The sequence below is a fragment of the Microcaecilia unicolor genome, chromosome 2 (genome assembly GCF_901765095.1).
Source record: "Microcaecilia unicolor chromosome 2, aMicUni1.1, whole genome shotgun sequence".
Taxonomy (NCBI): Eukaryota; Metazoa; Chordata; class Amphibia; order Gymnophiona; family Siphonopidae; genus Microcaecilia; species Microcaecilia unicolor.
The window spans coordinates 124,217,866-124,242,603 of NC_044032.1; the positions used below are offsets into that span (position 1 = coordinate 124,217,866).

Sequence of the window (24,738 nt, forward strand, 5' to 3'; positions counted from 1 at the left end):
TTCTTTTCTGTTTACCTGCTTGTTCTGGTCATTTGTGTACACTTAAAAGCACTACAGCTAGAAGACAAAATTGTCTTACTACTACTAGAAGAGGACTCATCCTATTTTAGGATAAAGGACACCAGGAGGCGTATTTTCAGAGCACTTAGACTTACAAAGTTGAATAGTAACCTATGGAACTTTGTAAGTCTAAGTGCTTTGAAAATGAGCCCCCAAGGCCTTTGACAAGAAATGTGTTTTAATATCTCAACCACTCTCAAAAATTGTCATAAAAATAACAAGTCTCCTCTGTGTCATCAGAAAGCACCTTAATCCTAAGCATGCTCAATGCAAGCCCTTTGGTGTTATGGAGGCCCTGACAGTGCCCACAGAGTCACAAGACATGCAGGATAGAAAGGGGGGAAAAAAACATGTTATGAAAAGTTAGGTCTATAGTGAGCAAAGGCCTCATTGAAAGAGCCACAAAAACCGTTAACACCTCTCTTGAGGAAGGGCAGTGCCAACAACACTAAAAAGAGCTGCGGTTGGCCCCCTACTGAAAAAGCTCACTCAACCAGGACAAGCTCGAAAACTACCGACCAGTCTCTAACATTCCTTTCCTAAAATTTTGGTGAACACATTCATATTATTTAATATGTACTAAAATATACTGACAAATGAAGCATGACAACGTTAGTAAGTTAAGAAGCATTATACCTTCAATCACAGCAAATGTTAATAGTCTCAGAATGGACACACATTTAATTCATGCAGATCAAACCACATGCAGATCATTCTACCTTGACTCCATTATCAAAGACCCTTCTGCCAGACGATGTACCCCTTTGTTGAAAGATGAAACAATATCCAAGATGCTACAAAGGAGAAAAGGAGTGAGGTTCATTATTATCATGGCTGTGCAAAAATAACCCAACTGGAAAAAACTGCCCCTGAGGAAAATTATGACAGTGACAGTAAATAAGAGGAATAGCTAAGACTTAGGGCCAACGTACTGAACTTACAAATGACAGAAAGCAAAATTTCTCACTGTAGTAGATAGTCTCCAAGGACAGCAGGACAGGTAACCTTACACTTGGGTGACATCAACTTGATGAGGTCTGGTGTGGACGCTGCACAGTGCGCTCTCTAGGAGGCTTTTGGCAGCAGACCAACCTGCACACGCAAGTGCCTTCCTGCCTGATGCACGAATGCAGGACCCTCAGTAATAAAAAATAGCTAAAATAACAGAATCCAACTCCAAGGGGAAGTGGGAGAGGTAAAACGATACTGTACTGCTGTCCTCAAAGAACACCTGCTACAGGTAACTCGCTTTCTCCAAGGACAAGCAAAGACAGCAGTATCCTTACATTTGGAATTCCTAGCTACCAGGCTCACCAAAATCACTACTAGGAAAACAGTCTCACAATGGCAAGACTAACTTGAATCCAATTAACCTTAACTTATATACAAACTAGTTGTGGAGGTGCAGCGCGGAACAGAATAAAATGGTATCCCAAGGAGGGTGGAGGATTCTAGACACCACAATAAGTCTGCAGAAGAGTCCTACCAAACTGATTGTCACGTTGGGTATCTCTACTCAAGGCAGTAATGAGATGGATGACTGTCTGTACCCAAGACTATGTTGCAGCCTTGCACTTATCTTCCATGGAGGCTGACTTCTAGTGGGCTACCGCCACAGCTATGGTTCTGATATTGTGAGCCGTGACATAGCCTTCAAGAGTCAGTTCAGTCTGGGCATAAGAGGAGATGGTGCAATATGCTAGCCAATTGGGTGCATTTACCAGTGGCTGTACCCATCCTATTTGGGTCAAATGAAACAAAAATTAGGTGGATTGTCTATGGGTGTCTGATCCAAATAGAAGGCTGCTTGCAGTCCAAGGAATGAAGTGCACTTTCACCAGAATGGGCATGAGGTTTTGGGAAGAAAGTTGGCAAGACAACTGACTGGTTAAGGTAGAACTCTGACACCACCTTAAGAAGGAAGTTAGGATGCGTGCGATCACTTCAGCTCACCTTATACTAGATTCCATCAAAACAGGGTAGTTAAACCCCACAGAGGCCCTGATATTCAGTGAAACTTAACAGGTCAGTGCTACTAAATATTGCCGCTAAACAGCCATTTCCTAACCAAGTGGTTCCCAAGCCTGGTCCTGGAGGCACCCCAGCCAGTCAGGTTTTCAGGATATCCTCCACTGAATGCAAATCTCTCTCATGAATATTCATTGTGGATATACTGAAAACCTGACTGGCTGGGGTGTGTCTAGGACCAGATTTGGGAACCACTGTCGTGACTGGTTAGGTTAGGGATGGGCCGTGGGTGGAGTGCCTACAGCCAGTTAACCGCAATTTTCAGTCCACTAACTGGCTAAGTAACTGCAAAATGTTAGGACAGCAAAAAGGCTGTCCTAACTTTATGAACTAAATTTACCTGGGCACTGGCCTGAACTAAATTTAACTGGGCACTGGCCTGAATATTGGCTGGAGCCTGGTTAACTTCCAGGTGACTGCTGATATCCGGATATTCAATGCCAGGAGTATTGAACATGTGGAGTCAGTTTAACCTGCAGCTGTGAGCAGCTCCTACTACTACTATTTAGCATTTCTATAGCGCTACAAGGCATACGCAGCGCTGCACAAACATAGAAGAAAGACAGTCCCTGCTCAAAGAGCTTACAATCTAATAGACAAAAAATAAAGTAAGCAAATCAAATCAATTATTGTGTACAGGAAGGAGGAGGGTAGGTGGAGGCAGGTGGTTACAAGTGGATACGAATCAAAAGCAATGTTAAAGAGGTGGGCTTTCAGTCTAGATTTAAAGGTGGCCAAGGAAGGGGCAAGACGTAGGGGCTCAGGAAGTTTATTCCAGGCGTAGGGTGCAGCGAGACAGAAGGTGCGAAGTCTGGAGTTGGCAGTAGTGGAGAAGGGAACAGATAAGAAGGATTTATCCATGGAGCGGAGTGCACGGGAAGGGGTGTAGGGAACGATGAGTGTGGAGAGATACTGGGGAGCAGCAGATTGAGTACATTTATAGGTTAGTAGAAGAAGTTTGAACAGGATGCGAAAACGGATAGGGAGCCAGTGAAGGGTCTTGAGGGGTAGTATGAGTAAAGCGACCCTGGCGGAAGACGAGACGGGCAGCAGAGTTTTGAACCGATTGGAGAGGGGAGAGGTGACTAAGTGGGAGGCCAGCAAAAAGCAGATTGCAGTAGTCTAAACGAGAGGTGACAAGGGTGTGGATGAGGGTTTTGGTAGAGTGCTCGGAAAGAAAGGGGCGGATTTTACGGATGTTGTAAAGAAAGAAACAACAGGTCTTGGCAGTCTGCTGGATGTGAGCAGAGAAGGCGAGAGAAGAGTCAAAGATGACCCCAAGGTTTCGAGCCGAGGAGACAGGGAGAATGAGAGAGCCATCAACAGAAATAGAAAACGGGGGGAGTGGGGAGGTGGGTTTGGGGGGAAAAATGAGAAGTTCGGTTTTGGTCATGTTTAATTTCAGGTGGCGTTGAGACATCCAGATAGCAATGTCAGACAAGCACGCTGAAACTTTGGTTTGGATGCAAGGTGAGATATCGGGGGTAGAAAGGTAGATTTGGGAGTCATCAGCATAGAGATGGTAGGAAAAGCCATGGGATGAGATTAATGAACCAAGGGAAGAAGTGTAGATAGAAAAGAGGAGGGGACCAAGAACAGAACCCTGAGGTACGCCGACAGGCAGAGGGATAGAAGTAGAAGAGGATCCACCAGAGTGAACACTAAAGGTGCGGAGGGAGAGGTAGGAAGAGAACCAGGAAAGGACAGAGCCCTGGAATCCAAGTGAGGACAGGATATCAAGGAGTATGCTGTGATCGACAGTGTCAAAAGCAGCGGAAAGATCAAGAAGAATGAGGATGGAATAGAGACCTCTGGATTTAGCTAGTAATAGGTCATTGGAGACTTTAGTAAGAGCAGTTTCGGTTGAGTGGAGAGGGCGAAAACCAGATTGTAGTGGGTCAAGAATAGCATGTGAGGAGAGAAAATCAAGGCAGCGACGATGAACAGCACGCTCAAGTAATTTGGAGAGAAAAGGGAGGAGGGAGATGGGTCGGTAATTAGAGGGACAAGTAGGGTCGAGTGAAGGCTTCTTAAGGAGAGGTGTGACCACAGCATGTTTAAAGGCAGTAGGGACAGTTGCAGTGGAAAGTGAGAGGTTGAGAATGTGACAGATAAAAGGAATAAAAGCAGGTGAGATGGCATTAAGAAGGTGGGTGGGAATGGGATCAGAGGAACAGGTGGTACATTTTGAGGAAGAAAGGAGAAGTGTAGTTTCCTCTATAGTAACTTCAGGAAAGGAGGAAAAAGAATGAAGGGAAGGAGAGAGAGGGGAATGGACTAGTGGAGGGAGAGGTGGCGAGGTAGAGAATTCAAGTTAGGTTAGGGGTAGTATGAACCTTGTCGTGAAAGAATTCAGCAAGGGTCTGAGGAGATAATGAAGGGGGAGTTGGGGGAGGGGGCACCTTGAGGAGAGAGTTCAATATGGTGAAGAGAAGTCGAGGGTTAGAGCCAAGAGAGTTGGTCAGTTGGATATAATAATCCTGTTTGGCGCGTAAAAGAGCAGATTGGAAGGAGGTCAGCATGAACTTAAAGTGTAGGAAATCAGCAAGGGCCCGAGATTTCCGCCAGAGGCGTTCGGCGGAGCGGGTACAGGAACGTAGGTAGCGGATATTAGAAGTCAGCCAAGGTTGGGGTTTTGTGCGCCTTATAGGGCGGGTCATCAAAGGTGCAAGAGTGTCTAAGGCAGAGGATAGAGTATTGTTGTAAGAAGAAACAGCCTCGTTGACAGACGTGGATGGTGCCACAGTAGAGAGGAGGTTTGAAACATGGGAGGATAGAGATGAAGGGTCAATATCGTGAAGATTCCTAGATAAATTAGATATAATAGGACGGGACTGGGAGGGAGGAGATTTAAGTGTGAAAGTTATAAGATGGTGATCAGAGAGGGGAAGATCAGAGGCAAGGAAACTAGAGGGTGAACAGTTGGAGGAGAAGATGAGATCAAGACAGTGACCATTTTGATGAGTGGGGGAGGTGGAGCATAGTTGGAGATTAAAGGAGGATGTTAAAGCGAGTAACTTGGAAATATAAGAGTTGGCAGGATCATTAGCAGGAATATTAAAGTCACCAAGGATGAGAGAGGGGGAGGAAGGATCATGGAAGAAGGCAAGCCAGGCATCAAAGTCACTGAGAAAGGATGAAAGGGACTTATCAGGGGGACGATAATGACCACTATTCGAAGAGGCAGAGGAGAGAAAAGGCGGATAGAGTGGACTTCAAGGAGGAAAAACAGTGAGATTGAGGTGGAAGAAGGGGTTGAGATCTGGAGGAGGGAGAGAGAAGTAGTCCAACACCGCCCCCGCGACCAGTAGGGCGAGGAGTATGTGAAAAAAGATAACCACCATGGCAGAGGGCTGCGACTGAAGCAGAGTCATCAGGGCAGAGCCAGGTTTCTGCTCCGATACTGCAGGCTGAATATTGGGCCCATAGTTTTTTTTTTTTAGCTCCCATCATTTTTTATGTTTCCCTGAAAAATATGCCTGCTAATCATTTGTATATTAATGAACCAGTATTACAAGAAGCTTCACAGTACAGTAAAGGACCATAAGGGCCATTCCTGCAAAGCTGTTCACACTAGTCACCTAACAAAAGGAGTCAAACCTTTTATTAATTAAAATTGAAATCTGTATGTATTACTAGAATAATGGTATGTAAAAGATGTATGGTTTGTCAAAAATAGGCTTGTTCTCATAAGCAGGTCTTCTAAACTCTGGATGGAGATCTAAGCTGCATCTCCCAGATGGTGTCTAAATCAGGGCTTCCAAAATCTATTTTATGGACCCCAAAATATCTCGGGACTGAAACAAACTTTAAATATATCAAGAGTTTTAAAGGCCATTATTTTTCTCTTCTCAAAATATCTAGCCATGAGGCACTCATAGTTCAAGTACTACTACTCGCTTTACTCAGTTTCACCAAGGAGTTTTCACTTACTTGTAAGTCACCAGCACACAAAGTTGCTGGTCCACTTGGAGGAACATGCCCCCCTCTGTAATCTGCCTTTAACTCTGGTTGTAAATCACAGCACTAAAATTCTTCACTTGTTCTGTCTGGGGCAGATTCATCTGCATGAGTACAGACTACGTGGCTACATGTTGCTTAAGTGTACACCACTCTGCCTACCCAAACTATCTGTTACTTGGGAGCCACGGTCACTAAAACAAGCTCTGAGATCTATAGCCCCAACACAGGTACAATAAAAGAAAATTTGGACTTGTTTCATATCAATGTTTGCATTAGGCAGAAGAAACAAGCTATCCATTCATCTTGTTTGCTAAGTCCACTCCAGTTCTACTAATCTCAATTACCTTTTTCACAATCCTACAAGCGGAAGTCTTGTGAGGTCGCCGCTTGATTTCTCAGGAACCATTCTGATGATGCGGCAGCAGCAGGGTTCTTTCCTGCCCCTAAGAAGCCACTAGACCACCAGGATGCACTGTTCAAGGAGGGCACCCCAAGGCTTTGGGGGGGGGGGGGGGAAGGCTCACCTACACTTCCACAGGAACCCTGCAGGACCTGGGTCCATCCCTATAGGATCCCTGTGGACCTAGAGGGGATCACCGCTGGGATTCCTGCTATCCACGTTCCCATGCAGCTCTCTACCTTCTAGGCTTTTCTGTACTCTAGGAGAATTACTGTTCATGGCATGCACCATTACATAACATCACCATTGTGTGGCTTACTTATCCTGCTGTACACCAAAAACCCTTGTTACAGGTAAATAACCTTACTTTTTAAAAAGAAGAAAACCTTTCCTGCTGGGACTTGATGGCTCACAATTTCTATAAGCAGACTGCATATGCTTGTATTATATCCTGTTCTCAGGTACCTTAACAGATGCTGCAACATCTGAAATTTGATAAGTTTTGAAGTCACTGGTGTCATTACCACATTCAGCAGAAACAAATGACAAAGTATATGCCCCCCACCTACCCACCCTGTTTCAAAAGTTGGTGAAATCATATTTATTCCTTAAATTTTTGTAACAGGTTTTGCTTTTTGTTCTAGTGATAATTATATTAGATTTTAATTCCTTGCTATTGTACCACTAATTTCTTTTGTTATTCCACTTTGAACCTTATTAAAGGATTAGGGGGGATTCCAAGATGGCGCTGTGAGTAGACGCACCTGTGTTTGCTCCTGGAGGCTGCTGTGTTTGTGAGTTTCTCTCGGTGCCTCTGTAGCCTCGTTAACCATGGGGAAGCGGAGGGGGAAGGTAAAGGAATTTCCCTCGGTTCCTGTGACCTCCTCGACGATGAAACAAACAACCCTGCAATTTCCCAGGCAGCAACCGGATCCTCAGGGAACTTCGACCCCCACTGCAGCTCTCGGCCCTTCGGAGTCGATTGAGAGTGGAAACGGGGCTTCCTTGAGCCCTGTGGAGCGAATTGCACCTCCCCAGCCTGGAAGAGAGTTGCTGGCTGTTCAAACAGAGACAGACGCCGAAGTGGCTCAGCTGGTCCTGTCTGAGGGTGTGACTGCAGCAACGGAGATAGATTCTCAACTTCGGGAAACATTACTACAACAGGCTTCAAAGGTATTGCCTCAAGCTATTGTTTCCAAGTTAGCTCGGGCTGATAGTCTACCTCAATCTCCTCCTGTGGCTAGTGGAGTGATTAGACCAGCAATTGTGACGCTGGAGTCACTATGGGATATGGTTTACAATATCCAAACCTCTATGCAAACTACTTTAAAGCAGAATTCTTCCGATATTGAAGTTCTTTCTGAGGCTGCCCTGCTTCAAGCACAAGTGACTGCACAGTAAACCCTGAAATTGGAACGTGTGGATATCAAAATTCAAGAAATGAGATCTATAGAAACAGCTTTGGTTAAAGACAATAATTTCCTACATAAACGACTTGAATACCTTGAAAATCAGATTAAAAGGCTTAACCTTAGGTTTCTTAATTTTCCCAAATCGCCGTTAATTTCTCCTTTGGAGATGGTTAAAAAATATTTGGTGGACATCCTGGGAATGGACAAGGACTCACTCCCTCCCATTACATGGGCTTATTACATCCGGAGTACTGGAGTGGTGGTGGGAAACCCCCCTGTAATAGGGGAGGAAATGAATCTTACCTCATTCCTAGAAAGCTCATTAGAAATAGTTACTCAGAGGTTAACTCTGCTTGCCATTTTTGCGTTGGAGCCTGATAGGAATGCCGTACTACGGCTTTCATTGAGACACTTAGAAAATCTGTTTTTGGGCTCAAAGGTTCGTATCTTTCCAGATCTCTCACGGCCTACACAGATGAGACGAAGGGCCTTTTTGGAACTTCGCCCCAGGGTGGTGGCATTGGGAGCAAATTTTGTTTTGCGATTTCCTTGTTTTTGTAATGTGATGCTTGAGGGTAAACATTTTCAGTTTGTAGATCCAAAACAGTTGAAAGAGTTTATCGATGCAAGAGTTGATGTGAACATAGTAAACCTTCCCTAATTTAGCAGGCTGGGGTCTGAACCAGAGGAAGCATCTATTGATTATTAATTTTTGTATTTTTTTTTCTGTTTAATTTCCTTAATCTTGGAATCAAATTTCTTTAACTTGTGGACAAATGGGCTGTAAAGATATATACTTATCATTTTTGTTTCCTAATGTTAAATAATGCCGATTGCATATTCACTTTATGTGGTGATATATTGGAAAATTTAAATAAATAAATAAAAAAAAAAGGATTAGGGGGCCCTTTTACTAAGCCACGTAGGCGCCTACATGTGCCCAACGCACGTCAATTTGGAGTTATCACCTGGCTACTGCATGACCTGGGGCAGAAATTTCATTTTTTACGCACATCCGCTACACACGCCAGAAAATAATTAATTATTTTCATGTGGCAGAAACCTGGCAGTAGTCATCATTCTACACGCGTAGATGATTACTGCACAGTTATCGCATTAGACCATACCACTAAGTCAATGGGTGGCGAGGTCTCACAGACCCAAAATGAACACGCACCAATTTTTATTTTGCTGCACATCTATTTTCGGAAAAAAATGTTAATAAAGACCTTTTTTACAGGTGCGCTGAAAAATGGATCTGCACACGCCCAAAACATGTGCCTACATTAGCACAGCCCATTTTTCAGCACACCTTAGTAAAAGGACCCCTAGGTGGGTAAGTCCCTCAAGATAAGCAAAAGGCAACAGCAAGAGACCAGATATCTGTTGCCTTTCCGCTTCTCCTGCTTACCCACACAACTGTCGCAGGTTTGAGATTGGGGAAGCAGCAGAACTCTACACTGGTCAAGTGTTGTGTCCTATAAAGAAAAAAATATTCTCTAAGTTACTGTACTTCTACAGAAGATGAAGATACTATATGAGTTTCTGGTCCCTGGTTTCCATTATTCTATTACATATTATACAGGACTCGTGCTTCCCTTGAAGCCCAGGGCCTGTATCTTTCAGGTCAGGGAGTATGTCACCTCAGCAACACAGCTATTCACCACCTGCAGTACTGGGTATAAAACAAGGCTTCCACCCTGGGAATTTATAAGTTGGACATTTGGGTGTTTATTTTCAGGCAAGTGTACTAACTAGGTATTTCAATGTTTTCATGATATATTTCAAACATTTTTCTATGGATTAAAAAAAAGGGGAAGACAGGCTGGCAAGACTAGATTTGACTGGGCTCTTTGGGGAAATAATAATTTTTATATTGTTAACTATTAAAAATTTAAAGTTGGTAAACATTAACTTTTTAAATATTTACATCCTTGGTCCGTCCTAGAGACCATAAGAATTGCTGTAATGGATTAGATCAAAAGGTTTATCAAGTCCAATATCATGTTTTCAACAGCAGCCAATTCGTGGCCACAACACATGAATCCATGTTAATTAGCTTTCTACAGGTCTAACTTAATGACTTATGAACTTTTCCTCCAGACACCAGTTCAAACCTTTTCACGCCAACCTATGCTATCACATCCTCTGGAAACAAATTCCAGTGCTTAACTGATTCAGCCAAACAAAATTCTAATTTGTATAAAATGTACTCGATATCATCCTCTAATATTCACCACCCCCCCTCAAGAATCTCATTCCTTCTCACCCTCAGGTTATCACCTCTCAACTCTTTTCCATCAGCCCAGCAGTTTGCTACTCATGTTCCAACAAGTGACAACTAAAACCCTCCAGTCACCATTGCTCCTTTCAGCCCCACAAGTACCGACATCACCAATCCTCTTCCTTCCACTTCCCCTACTCCCTCTTAACTGCAGGAGCCATGGGGAAGATGTTTCTAGTCCTCTTCTGCTGGAATCATCTAGCTTCTGCCCTTCCAGGCAGATATCATTGAATTGCTACAAGACAGAAACAATTTAGGAGCCTTTGGTTTTACAAACCCTCTGCTTTTCCTACTTGGGGATTTGTGGATAATAACAAAAAACTTACAAGCCCTACGATAAATTATAGATCTCTATCATTGGGCAGCAGTAGAAGCTGATGGAATGAAACGGTACAACCAAAACTTACTTTTGAATGTAAAAAGATTCTAGTTTACGTAATCTTCACCAAAGCTGTGATCCGTCATGAACTTTCTTCACATCAGGGTTGATTTCCTATCAAGGAATGAGGGAAAAATCAGTAAACTAAACTTTTACAGTTATTTAGTAATATAAAAATCAAAAAGTCACACACATTAAATTAAAATTTCCATTCAGACTTACAGTACTAGATCTAAACTCATTTAACCGCTTTAGAAACCCCACAACATACCAACACGAAAAGTCCACTCATCTCCTCCTAGGTGATGTAGTCATCAGGAAATACGCTACCAATTTTCTTTCCAAAATCTCATCATGAAGTCATACGTTGTATTTAAGATAGGATTTATTGGTCCATAAGTACCACTACGGTGCCCTCCATTGTAACATGGAGTAAGGAGATTTTCTTGACCTAGTATGAAAAAGCAGTCAGTACTCTCAAATACTTCAGTTTCCATTATCCAGCTCACCGCCCTCTACTCAGCCCCAGCTGCTGAATTGGAATGCATACCATCTGCTGGCCTCCCATAGCATGCTCCTGGTACACATTCAAATCAGACATATCCCATGAGCTGCTGGTATACTTGCCATCTTCAGAGATAGACAACCATTTTTTCTATGGTAGACACATACTACAGGACAGGTGTATCAGTTTCTACGACAGAGTAATAAAAATAAAATGGCTGTGATGTCAAGTCCACTGCTCTAACCACTAGGCCACTCCTCCACTCCAATATAGTTTCAGGGACTCTTACCTACATAAAATTATAGTCCTCTAATACTTAACATACAGCATAATTAAAATATGAAAACTGGTCAAGATCGAATCGCTCAAATGCTTTAATTCAAACCCAGAATCCCAAGTATATAATGAACGTAAGAATAGCCATACAGGGTCAGACCAATGGTTGATCTAGTCCAGTATCCTGCTTCCAACTGTGGCCAATCCAGGTCACAAGTACCTGACATAATCCCAAAGAATAGCAAGATTCCAAGCTACCGATCCAAGTAGAGGCTTTCTCCATGTTTATCTTAATAGCAGTTTATAGACTTTTCCTCCAGGAGCTTGTCAAAACCTTTTTAGTGTTATTTGTGAGAGATCTGGGTACAATTCCACAGCCTCACCTTTCTATAAGTACATAAGTATTGCCATACTGGGCCAGACCGAAGGTCCAATAAGCCCAGCATCCTGTTTCCAACAGTGGCCAATCCAGGTTACAAGTACTTGGCAAGATCCCAAAAAAGTACAATACATTTTATGCTGCTTATCCTAGAAATAAGCAGTGGATTTTCATTTTAATAATGGTCTATGGACTTTTCATTTAGGAAGCCATCCAAACCTTTTTTAAACCCGGCTACGCTAACTGCTTTTACTACATTCTCTGGCAATGAATTCCAGGAGTTTAAATTACATGTTTTAAATTTACTACTTTGTAGCTTCATTGCGTGCCCTCTAGGCCTAGTATTTTTGGAAAGAGTAAACAAGCGATTCACGTCTACCCATTCCACTCCACTCATTATTTTATATACCTCTATCATACCTCCCCTCAGCTATCTTTTCTCCAAGCTGATGAGTCCTAGCCACTTTAGCTTTTCCTCATAGAGAAGTCGTCTCATCCCCTTTATCATTTGAATAGTACCTTACTTTCGTGCACCTGCCAAAATTCGTTCTTTAATCCTGAAGTCATGTATACACACAATTATGTCTCTACTTTACTTCTCCTTACATGGACCAAGTGCCCCATGCGCCCAATCAATCTGTATAGAATTCCTGCGCAGTTTAGTCATTGTCTCCTTTCCCAAGAACACCTGCACTATTGCTTGGACTACTACAGTGCAATTTGTAAAAAGCACCATCTGGACCTATTTTCAAAGGACATGTATAATCCTTTGAGATCCCTTCCATCTGCACCTCGCAGCTTTCCAGTTTTCCCTCTGTCTCTTCCTGCCTGGTGTGCAACACATTCAGATCCTGCTTAATATCCTCCACTGCAACCCAAATATCTTCTTGGTGCACTAGTTTTAAACTTTGCCATCCAACAAGAGAGTTTACACGACCCTGTAGTAAGCCCTGCCTCTCCAAATCTGTGCTGTAATTGGACTCCCAGAACCATCTTGCTGAAGTGCAATACGCTTAGTAGAGTTCCCTCACAGCTCCAATATAATCTACACTTCACTGTGACCGCTTAGAGTCCATGAATTTGTTCTGGAGGCTGCTCAGAGTCTATCTGCTCGATGGCAGCAAAATTGAAGGTGGTGAGTGATTATCGCATTTAAGAACTGCTCTCGGACAGAGCTCCGGACTCAGGCTGCCACTGGTAGCGCTGATGTCACTTCTGCCTTCTAAACATTAAAAAAAACCCAGACACACTCAATGCTGTTACCACATCCTTCGATAACGAGTTCCAGAGCTTGATGATTCATTCAGTGAAAAAAATATTTTCTTCTATTTGTAGTTTTAAAAGTATTGCCATATAACTTCATGGAGTGTCCCCTAGCCTTTGTACTTTTTTGAAAGAGTAAACAAATCGATTTACTTTACCCATTTTACTCCACTCATGATTTTGTAGACTTCTACCATATCCTCCCTTAGGCATCCTTTCTCCAAGCTGAAGAACTCTAACCTCTTAAGCCTTTCCTCATATGAGAAAAGTTCCATCCCTTTAATAATTTTTGTCTCCCTTCTTTGAACCTTTTCTAATTTGCTATATATTTTTTGAGATAGGGCGACCATAGAGTGATAGAGGCATAATAGTTTGTCTTATCTTCTATCCTTTTACTAATAATTCCTAGCATTGTTTGCTTTTTTGGCCACTGGCACACACTGAGTAGAAGATTTCAGCTATTAGCGGAAATGCTCACTGAATGCTCATAAGGTCATGTCAAAGTGAAATTAGGTTAGATCAACAATTGGTTCCATTTTGAAAAGGGCATCATAGAACACACCTTATATGCCTGCTCAAAAATATCAAGTCTTCAGGCAACAGCCAAAGACACTAACCTGACAAGTTTTCTTCGGTAATCTGTTCCAGCAAGAACAGGAATAGCAAAGTCTTTATTTTGAGAGTAATGTTCCGTCAGTCAAGGAAAGCAGAGTTATCAGTTACTAATCACCAGTGCTTTTTTTGTGCCGGTACGCACCGGTACAGTGTACCGGCACCTTTTTTGTAGGTCCCCTCCCCTACCCAGTCCCCACCTGCCTACCAGCTCCGTGCCGACGACCCTCTTCTCCTGCCACTCGGCACCGTGACCTAGCCTTTAAAAAAATCTACGACGCGGTGCTTCGCGTCTGCCTGTAAAAGAAAAATCGCCTCGTCCTTGGCCGGCCTTCCCTCACTGTGTTCCGCCCTTGCGGAAATAGGAAGTTACGTCAGAGGGCGGGACACAGTGAGGGAAGGCCGGCCGAGGACGAGGCGATTTTTCTTCTTTTACAGGCAGACGCGAGGCACCGCTTCGTAGATTTTTTTAAAGGCTGGGTCACGGTGCCGGGTGGCAGGAGAAGAGGGTCGTTGGCACGGAGCTGGTAGGCAGGTGGGGACTGGGCCGGGGAGGGGGGGTGCAGATGGGTATGGGTGGCTGGAGGGGGGGGAGCAGGGAAACGAGGAGAGTCACTGGATATGGGTGGATGGCAGGGGAGGGCAGGGGGACAGGGGGGTTGCTGGACATGGGTGGATGGCAGGGAGGACAGGAGGGTCGCTGGACACGGGTGGATGAAAGGGGGAAGAGAGAATCGCTGGACATGGGTGGATGGCAGGGGGGATGGGGGGGTCGCTGGACATGGGTGGATGGAGGGCAGGGGAGAGGAGGGCTGCTAGACATGGGTGGATGGAGGCGAGGGAAGGGAGAGAGAAGAAATGCTGGACATGGATGGAGGCGAGGGAAGAGTGAGGAAGGAGATAAGATGAGGAAAAAGGAAGAGAGGAGAAAAACTGCACATGGATATAGAAAATAGGCCAAAGCTGGATCCACTGGACAGTCAAGTCTGCGGAGGACCCAGCTTTTACTTACGGATGTAGGGCAAGAAATGAAGAAGAAAGGAGGAAAGTAAAGACATGTCCAGCAACCCTCCTCTCCCCTCCAGCCACAAATGTCCAGCCACCCTCCTCTCCCCTCCAGCCGCTCATGTCCAGTCACCCTCCTCTCTCCCCTGCCCTCCCCTCCAGCCACCCTCCTCTCCCCCCTGCCCTCCCAGCGGTAGGCCTCCCTCCCACCCAGCACCAGGCCAACCCGCACCAGGCCTCCCTCCCACCCAAGCACCAGTCCATGCACCCACCCAGCACTCCCACCCAAGCACCAGGCCACCCAAGCCTCCCTCCTTCCCACCCAGCACTAGGCCATCCACCCTCCCAGCACTTCCACCCAAGCACCAGGACACCCACCCAAGCACCAGGCAGGCCACCCACCCACCCAGCACTCCCACCCAAGCACCAGGCCTCGCTCCCTCCCTCCCACCTGGCGCGCACCAGCACTCCCTCCCTCCCTCCCACCGTCAAGCATTCCTCCCTCCCTCCTATCTGGCACCAGCCCGCAATCCCTCCCTCCCTCCGAACCCGAAGAAATTTAAAAGTCTTCCCTTGTCCGAATAGGCGGCGTCAGCATCAGCAGTAGCAGCGAAAAGCGTGCTGCTGGTTCGGCGCGTTTTCAGCCTTCCGTCTCTCAAGCTCTCTGGTCCCGCCCTAACAGGAAATGAGGCGGGACCAGAGAGCTTGAGAGACGGAAGGCTGAAGACGTGCCAAACCAGCAGCACGCTTTTCGCTGCTACTGCTGATGCTGACGCCGCCTACTTGGACAAGGGAAGACTTTTAAATTTCTTCGGGTTCGGAGGGAGGGATGGAGGCCGGGCAGGCTGGTGCCGGGTGGGAGGGAGGGAGGAATGCTTGACGCCAGGTGGGAGGGAGGGAGGAAAGTTTCGGGTGAGGCGACCGGCGGCGCGCGTGCCAACAGAGAGGGCTCCGCGTGCCCTCTCTGGCACGCGTGCCATAGGTTCGCCATCACCGATCTAGGTGAACTAGCAAGAACAAGGAGTACTGTGTTTGGGTTGAGTTTTAGCTTATGTAATGAGACCCAGTTCGGAATAGCAGGTAAAGAGGAATTAGGAAATACTGTCCACATTGTGCTCAGTAAGCAACCTAGATATTGCAAGTGATAATGAGCTATATGCTAAACACATGAAACTGCATGCTGATCTGTGCCCCATGCATTTCTCCCTCTTGGAGATCTCATTAAATAGTAACAATGACAATATAATCTCTTAAAGATCACCATAGGACAGGAATTTAGATAATAATTAAATCCTGACACAATAAAATTCAGTAAACTTTATTTACTATTTGATTGGTGCTTGAACCAAAACACCTGACTTCAAGAAATAAAATAAGAACCCTCCACTCCCCCACACACAGATAAAAGCATGTCAAGGCCTTCAGTACTTCTGCTCTCCAATAAGCACATGTTTTGTGAAATCCAAAGCGATGCCAGAACTACAGAGGCAAACACTTTACTCAACAAAAGCAGACATGGTTTAGCGCAACATTTCTGAAGCCATTCCTTCTGAATCCTCCAATTGGTCTGATTTTCACGATTTCCACAATGATTATAAAAGCTTTCAAAAGGGACAGCCATGTTAGTCTGGATTAACAAGATGACAGAAGCGTGTGGCACTTTATAAGCTAACCTATTTGAGGCATGAGCTTGGCCACTGCTGGAAACAGGATACTGGGCACGATGGCCCTTTGATCTGCCCAATATGACAAAGCTTATGTCCTTATGACCAGAGACCACTTTGTCAGATACGCCTATGTTATCTGACAAAGTGGACTCTGGTCCTCTAAAGCTCATGCCTCAAATTGGTTAACCTGCTTTTTATAATGAACTAGCCGTTATGCCCGTTAAAACGGGCGAGATTTCCAGCTACCCTCCTTGCCAGGTCGCCGCTGCCCCTCCCCCCCCCGGAGTCGCCGGCCCGGGCCCTCTCTTCGCGATTCAACTTACAGCGCCGAAACCGCAGCAGGCAGATCAGCTGAGCTGCCGTCGGCCTTCCTTCTCTGCCTGTGTCCTGCCCTCGTGTGACAAACGTCAGCGAGGGCGGGACAGAGGCAGGGAAGGAAGGCCGATGGCAGCTCAGCTGATCTGCCTGCTGCGTTTTCAGCACTGTAAGTTGAATTGCGAAGAGAGGGCCGGGTGGACGGGGGGCGGTGGCGACCTCGGCGGTTCCCTCCCTCCCCTTCGCACAGTTTCCCTCTCTGTCCCGCCCCCGTCATCACGTATTGACGTGGGGACGGGACAGAGAGGGAAAGTCTCTACTGCGCATTTGCGGGTGAGTACGGTCACTCGCAATTTATATGTTTGATATGCAAACAGTGCATGTACTCTCTCACATACATATTTTATTGTGGATATCCTAAAACCAGACTGGATAAGAGATACTTGAGCAATAGCCTCAAACACTGGTTTAGTCAAATCAGAACTATGAAAATGATTATCAAAACAAATGTTCATCAGAATCTGTGTTATAGAAGTAGAAGAAAAAAACTCTCTATATATTGTTCAGCATCCACCCAGGAGAAAGCTACTTAATATTGCAGGGTTTGTTTGCTTTTTATTGTTTGTTTTTAGAACATTGTACAAAACAGAACAGAGACACAGTTCAGGCCTCAAGTGCCAAGAACAGGTTAGGTAGTCAGGATGTCCTTAATTAATATGCATGATAGATCTGCATGCATACTACCTCCATTGTATGCATGGGATCTCTCATATTTATTAGATATCTTGACAACCTGACTTGCTTTTGCTTGACCTGCACTCAAGGCTAGACTTCCAGCATACCTGCAACAGAACAAACTCAAAAGTGATGCAGGTTAACTCAGCAAAAGCATACAGCCTAAAGGTATGCTGGAAGAAGAGATCCAATATACAAAATTCACTAGGCTTATCTAATGCATGCTAACTGCAGGGCATTACGAATTCTTGGCAAATCAGGTGTTCAAATGGAAAACCATCATACACAAACTGTTCCCATTTGCAGAATCTTTATTCTGTATCCTTCACTCACAGCTGTCTTCTCCAAGAAGGAACAGCATTCACAAGATACAGCCCATGCAATCCTCAACCCTTGCAAATATGGAATGGGATCACTCATTCTCACAATCCTTTTCCACAGAATACAGAAAGTACAGATACACTGGCACTGGAGCCTCATCCATCATACAGCAACCTCCTCCAGATCCTTTGGACTTCTAGTTCAAATCAGAGCCTTCCTTCTGCTGGAGATATGGAGTCTATATTTGTGACTAGTGGCAAACTTACATTTTAAAAAGTTACCCTATATGGTATGCCTAATCCAAGAGAACAATTTTTATGCAACTCAGTCAGTTCCAACTCACCTTTGCCCCATGAATCAGTGTGACCTGGGGAATCAAATTCTGGGATTACTCTAATCCCTCGGGTGCGAGCAAAGTCAATCACCAGACGGACATCAGTAGGGGTATAAATGTGAGTGTATGGCTGATATGATCCCTGCAAAGCATATACATTACAGATTTTTAAAAAAAAACCAATTAGTGCAAACCTTATTTGCCTTTATGTACAGTGCGTTCAAACAAGTTTTTTTACCAAGCAACGAGATATCAGACATCATCTGCATTTCATTTTTGCCTAGCTAAGTATCAAGACACATCCAACAGAAGACTCCTGAGAAAAGCCTTTTTAGGCTGAAACACGACTCGAGTCTTGGATATCACAATAAAGGCGACTTGTTTGGTTATCGTCTGCTGCTCTTTCCATTGTCACCCTCGCTGTGTTTGTTTGCTTTGTATGTGATTGACAGGAGGATCCTTGCGCACCATACACAAAACAAAAATGATGGCAGAACACACACAGGAGGGGCTGCTCAGCAGGACAAGCATTAGTTTCAGGAAAACAAATTCTTATGACACAGATCAGTTTCACCAAGAGGCATGTGCAACCCAATCATCAATCCGGTCATCTGTGACATCTCCGTGGAAAGAGAATCTTGGTTTGTTTGTAGAACAGAAGCAATAATCCCTGAATGCAAAGTCATAGGTTAAAAGGAAAATCATAAGATTTTCCCCATAGTTTCTAGAACTTGAACCACAGCATTAACAGATAGCCTCTAGAAGGCACAGCAGAGCCTAGCTCAGTCTTCATTTGAAAAAATAAGCAAGATTTATTATCTAGTTTCCATAGTATACAACCCTTTTCCCCCATAGTTTTAAACTAAAACTTTCTTCCAGAGGCAGAAACTTAACTAACAGCCAAAAGCATTAAAAAGGATAGTAGCAGGCATAAACTCTGCCTTAAAAAGAAATTTACTTTCTGTTCTTGCCTGGAAGGTAGCAGTACTACTGACCTAAATTAGGTGTTAAGGTGCAAGGAAGGTAGAACAACTGCAAAGGTTTACTAGGGCAATCTGATTACTGTTTAGCTCAAGGGTCTGTTTGGAAGCAGTCCCCTTAGAATCAAAACTATATAGAGAGGAAAGTCCCAGAAAACGTTCTGAGAAAGCTCTGAAAGAACGGCCATTTCTCCGGGTAAGTGAATATTTTTTGTACTCTGTGCTTTGGTGATTTAAAGGTTGGTGTTTACAAAGGGGTAAGGTAGGTTACCCTTCCCCCCCCCACCCCCCCCCCCCCAGTTTCTAAAACTTGAACCACAACATACAGCTATTAACAGATAGCCACTAGAAGGAACAGCAGGGCCTAGTTCAGTCTTTATTCCCAACCACCCTAGCACATCTCGTCATTTATAGTCTTTAAAAAAGTCATTTATTCTAATTAGGATAACAAGAGGGGAGTTTTTATTAGAGTTTTAATTATATTTAAATCACCAATATACCATATAATCTTTAAGGTTCTTTATATTAATCTAATATCCCTAGTACCTTAAGAAGTTTAAACACACAAAATATTACAATGCAGACAGCAATCCAGCAGCAAGAAAGGTGCTAGCCAGTCTTTTGCATTGAGTATTACATGTAGATTATCTCCCAGTTGGCGAAAAGTTATATGTGTGTGTGTTTGATGCAAAGAGCTCCTAGCTCTCAAAGAACAAGTTCATTCTCTTCAGGCCAGAGTAGCAGACTTGGAGGTGCTGAGGGAGACAGAGAGGTATATAGAGGAGGCCTACAAAGACAGTTGCAGAAAAGTCCCACTTCCAGTCTGGCAGCCACTATGAGGCATATTTTGAAAGCGTTTAGCCTTCCAAAGTAAAGGCTAAGTTCTTTGAAAATATGCCTCTATGTTGCCATAGAGAAGGAAGGTCTCCTAGAAGGAAAGCAACACCCTGGTGAAGTAGGAAGTAATCCTGTAGCCATGACCTGCCCACTAGGGGATATAAAATCCTCTCACACCGAGGATGTGTCTTCAGGAGCTTCTGCCCAGGAGAGAAGGGTTAGGACAGCAGTTGTAGTTGGTAATTCAATCATTAGGCATACAGATAGCTGGGTGGCTGGTGGGCACGAGGATAGCATAGAGGGGCATAATCGAACAGGGACGACCATCTCTAAGGGCACCCATCTCTAAGGTCGTCCCAGCGAAGGGGCGGGGAAACCCGTATTATCGAAACAAGATGGGTGTCCATCTTTTGTTTCGATAACACGGTCGGGGATGCCCAAATCCCAACATTTAGAGATGGTTGTCCTTAGGTGGTCCTTAGAGATGGTCATCCCCAGTTTTCGGCAATAATGGAAACCGAGGACACCCATCTCAGAAACGACCAATCCAGCCATTTGGTCATGGAAGCAGCCAGCAGTCGTAGTGCACTGGTCCCCTCAAATGCCAGGGACACCAACCGGGCACCCTAGGGAGCACTGCAGTGGACTTCACAAATTGCTCCCTGGTGCATAGCTCCCTTACCTGGGTGCTGAGCCCCCCCCAACCCCCACTCCCCCACAACTGTACAACACTACCATAGCCCTAAGGGGTGAAGGGGCGGCACCAGACATTGGGTATAGTGTGTTTCTGGTGGGTTTTGAAGGGCTCACCATTTACCACCACAAGTGTAACAGGTAGGGGAGTATGGGCCTGGATCCGCCTGGCTGAAGTGCACTGCACCCACTAAAACTGCTCCACAGACCTGCATACTGCGGTCAGGGAGCTGGGTATTGAGGCTGGCATAGAGGCTGGAAAAATGTTTTTGGTTTTTTTTTTTTGGGGGGGGGGGGGGGGGGGGGGGTGGGTTAGTTGATAAAATTTGTTTTTTTTTTTTTTTTTTTAACTTTTATGTTTCAACGATTTATTGATGATTCAACAGAATTAAACAATCACTAGGCACAATATGCAAAAATTGCAAACACCACAATCTGATTAAACTGAATAAGAACAAGACAATATCATCCAAGTTTTAACAATTTTTCTCCCCGCCCTACCCAATCCCATACCCCACCCTCAAGGTTTTTAGTTGTAAATTACAATATTACAATTGAATCCAGCATGAACAGATACCATCCCCTTAACTGTTAGCTCCCCGATTCCATACCTAGAATTACCATGTTAATAGTTCCTCCCCCCCCTTCCCATATCACCCGTCCCCACCTTCCACTCCTTTGTGTCAATACTAATTACATGTCCCCCAACCCATTCCTATCCCTTTTAAACCAACCTGTAGATCTCCCTCCCCCCCCCATTTCCTCCCCCCTCACTTCTACCAACCCACCTAAATAACCCAGTATATCTCCCCAATTCCTACAGCATTGAGTGACTCTAAAAGACAAGACCTACCATTTCCAAACCTTATAAGCTATTAATAAGGAGGCTACGGCCCTGTGGACTCAGTATTTGCAAGTAAGGATTCCAAAGCTTCAAAAATAGTTGTTTACATTTATGGGACCCTCTAGCCTCCTAAGTGGCCAGCTTATGAACCTGGTTTCGCCAGTGCCAAAATGCCGGAGGGTCTGATGACGTCCATTGATAGTTATTAAATTTTGGGGGGTTTGCCAGGTTCTTGGGGCCTGGACTGGCCGCTGTCGGACACGGAGTGCTGGGCTTGATGGACCTTTGGTCTTTTCCCAGCGTGGCAGTGCTTATGTACTTATGTAATATTGCAAGATTACTTTTTTGGCAACCAAGCTAAAGCTTACGGCATAAAAGAATGCTGTATCTGGCAAGGGGCCGAAACGCGCCCGGCTTATCTAGTAGTAATTGTTCCACTGTCCCTTGGATATTGCGGGCCAACATATAAGAAGCCCCTGATCCGCCCCCAAAAAGTTTTTATTTTAGGACACATCCAGATAACATGAAAATAAGTTTGTCTCTGTTGATTACATTTAGGGCAGCCCGACTCCCCCTCTTCCACCATGTGTACAAGATGCACTTTAGTCCAATAAACACGGAGAATTACATGATATCCACATTCCCTAAGCCTCGCCTCTGTAGTGAGCGAGAAGATTCCCCTTAGTGTAGCAGCGACATCCTAGTCCCCCAGTGACACCCCCAGATCCTCCTCCCATCTAGCTTTAAACCAAGAAAAGTCTCTGTCTAGAATCCACTTAATCAGGGCCTGAGGAAGAATCGAAACAGACAGGCCTCGGATCTCAACCTCTTGAAAAAACTCTCAGACTCGAGCACCCAAATGCACCCCCAGTTGCAACCCATCCAAGGATGAGACATAATGCTTGAGGTTGCGCATAAGCAAATCCATTAACCCAGTGTTGCCCCACCTGGTCCTGTAACCTCTCATAGGGGATCAACCCTCCCTTCCCTTCCAAGACATGTTCCAGAAGAGAAATACCTCTTCTTTCCCACTCAACGAAGATCAGATTATCCATGCCTGGCTGAAAAGACACGTTACCCCTAATAGTAAGTTGATTAGACATTGAGGGATTAGCTCCCAGTTTCCCCACCAGGAGACACCACATCTCCTGCAAAGGCCTTAGTAACAAACTCCTTTTAAATGAGGAGGTGTTTGTGATATAGACAAGTGTAGCAATGAAAAAAATTTATATGGTGCATAATATAAGCCCTGTAGTTCTGTTGGTGTGTAAATCTGTGTCTGCCCAAACCAGTCTCCCAAATGGCGTAATAAGCATGCTTGGTTACATTGTTGCAAATTGGGGAGGACCAATGCCCCCCCCTCCTCCAGTCATCCATCATGACTGAAAGACGCATCTTCAGTTTTTTCCTTGCCCAACAAAAGCCTCTAAATAGCCGATACAGGCCCCTCAGATCATTCTTTATAATCCTAAGTGGTAATGACTGGAGAACATACAACCAACATGGAAACTGAACCATCTTCAGCAGATTCACCCAGCCCAACAGGGGACAGAGGAAGATCCCTCCACTCCTTCAACCGCCGTTTAATACTTTCCATGAAAATCCCAATATTAAGCCGGTACAGGGACGCAACATCCATTTCTAGTCGAATACCTAGGTACCGAAAAGAATCCACCGTCCATCTTAATGGAAAAACCCTTCCCCAATCTTTTTGAAGGTGCAACGAGGATGGCAGAGCCTCTGATTTATCAAGATTAAGGCGAAACCCAGCGTAATTCCCATATTCTTGGAATAGTTCTAGTAGGGCTTTAAGGGATTCCCTCGGATTCGCCAAATGAACCAAAGGTCATCTGCAAACGCAGCCACTTTAAAATGAAAAGAATCTATTTGAATACCCCTAACCTCTGGGTTCACCATAATATCCCTAATGAGGGGATCTAGCGTCAACATAAAAAGTAGCGGCGACAGTGGACACCCATGCCTAGTCCCCCTGAGTACCAGAAAAGCCTGTGATACTTGTCCATTCACCAGGACTCGTGTCCTAGGCGCCAAGTACAACGCTTTAATGACTGAGATGAAGTATCCCGTAAACCCATAAGCGTTCAGAGAGGCGAAGATAAAATCTCAATGCACCCTGTAAAAGCTTTTTCTGCGTCAAAACTAATGAGTACAGATTGCATATCTCTCTGTTATCTATATTCCAGAGTGGTATTTTTCGAATATTTTTAGCCACTGATCGCCCTTGCACAAAGCTCACCTGCGCTTCATGAACAATACTAGGCAGAACTTGTGCCAAACGATTGGCCATTATTTTTGCCAGTAGTTTAGCTTCATAATTCAGAAGCGAGATTGGGCGGTAAGATTCCGGAAGCGTAGGTCCCGGCCTAGCTTAGGCAAAACAATTATGTGGGCCATGTCCAACGACATTGGCATGGCCTCCACCTCCATGATCTTATTGAAAAGGCCAGTAAGGGGAGGCAGCACCTCTCCCCCCTCCTATATAATAAAATGCACCTCCAACGTTCTGAAGCTGGCAGCGTGGACAAAAACCTTGAGGCGTTCGTGCTCCTCAATCCATCTCCTGACATGATGACGTCTCGAAACTCTGGTTGCGTCAACAACGACTGTGCCCAATCACAGCACAGCAGCACGAGACAGTCACCTAGAACGCCGCAGGATGCTACTTGCCCAGCTCGAACAACACAGACAACAGGTCTCCTCTCCTCCTCTCTCCCCGCAGCCTGGCTCGGCTCAGCTACCACACACAGGGAGGGGAGAGTTCTGGGCGTTGCCGCTCCCTTGGGTACCGAGACAGTGAGAGGGAGAGGGGGCGGCTGCTGAAGATGCAAGTTACGCCCTTCACATCGAGATTTGCGGCTGCGGCCTGACTTTCACTTCCTGGAGCAGCAGTCTTAAACCCTCCTTGGTTACACTAACCCGTTTAGTTTAGGGGTGCACTGCCTTTGCCGCCTTTTCTCGGATGTAGTCAGATCACACACTATGGAACCTCAGCAACAAACAGCTCAGTAATGCTCACCCCTCCCCCTCCAAGTCACCCGCCACTTCCTCACAGTTCACAGACCCCACCAACCCACCTCCCTCCCTCCAAACTTTTAAAACACACAATCAAGCTGCTGCAAGCAACAGCTGAGCGTTTCCATTCCGCCATCCCTCCTTGCACTCGCATAATGAACAAGAAAAGAACACGGAACAGGGAGGGAAGGAGGGATGGCAGAAGGGAAACGCTCTGCCAGGCAAACCACCAACGCTCAGCTGCTTCTTGCTGTAGTGCCTTCACATCTCTCTATATAGAAACCAGCAACAATTACCACATTAAACGCCCCTCGCCACTGCCTCCCATTTTGCAAGCCCGCCACCCCCCAGCAATGCTCACCCTCCTCCAAGTCGCCCGCCACTCCATAGTTCGCAAAAAGCCCGCAATCCCC

At 45.1% G+C, this 24,738-nt stretch overlaps 1 protein-coding gene across 1 annotated transcript in view; it reads right to left on the bottom strand.

Annotated features, from left to right (window-relative positions):
• HEXB (hexosaminidase subunit beta) overlaps positions 1–24,738 on the bottom strand; it is a 158,286-nt gene that overhangs the window by 39,657 nt on the left and 93,891 nt on the right. Inside the window, 8 exon segments of the mRNA XM_030193280.1 lie at positions 780–800; positions 802–825; positions 827–854; positions 10,555–10,582; positions 10,585–10,640; positions 10,798–10,813; positions 10,816–10,977; positions 17,948–18,080. Of these exon segments, the coding sequence (XP_030049140.1) occupies positions 780–800; positions 802–825; positions 827–854; positions 10,555–10,582; positions 10,585–10,640; positions 10,798–10,813; positions 10,816–10,977; positions 17,948–18,080 (468 nt within the window).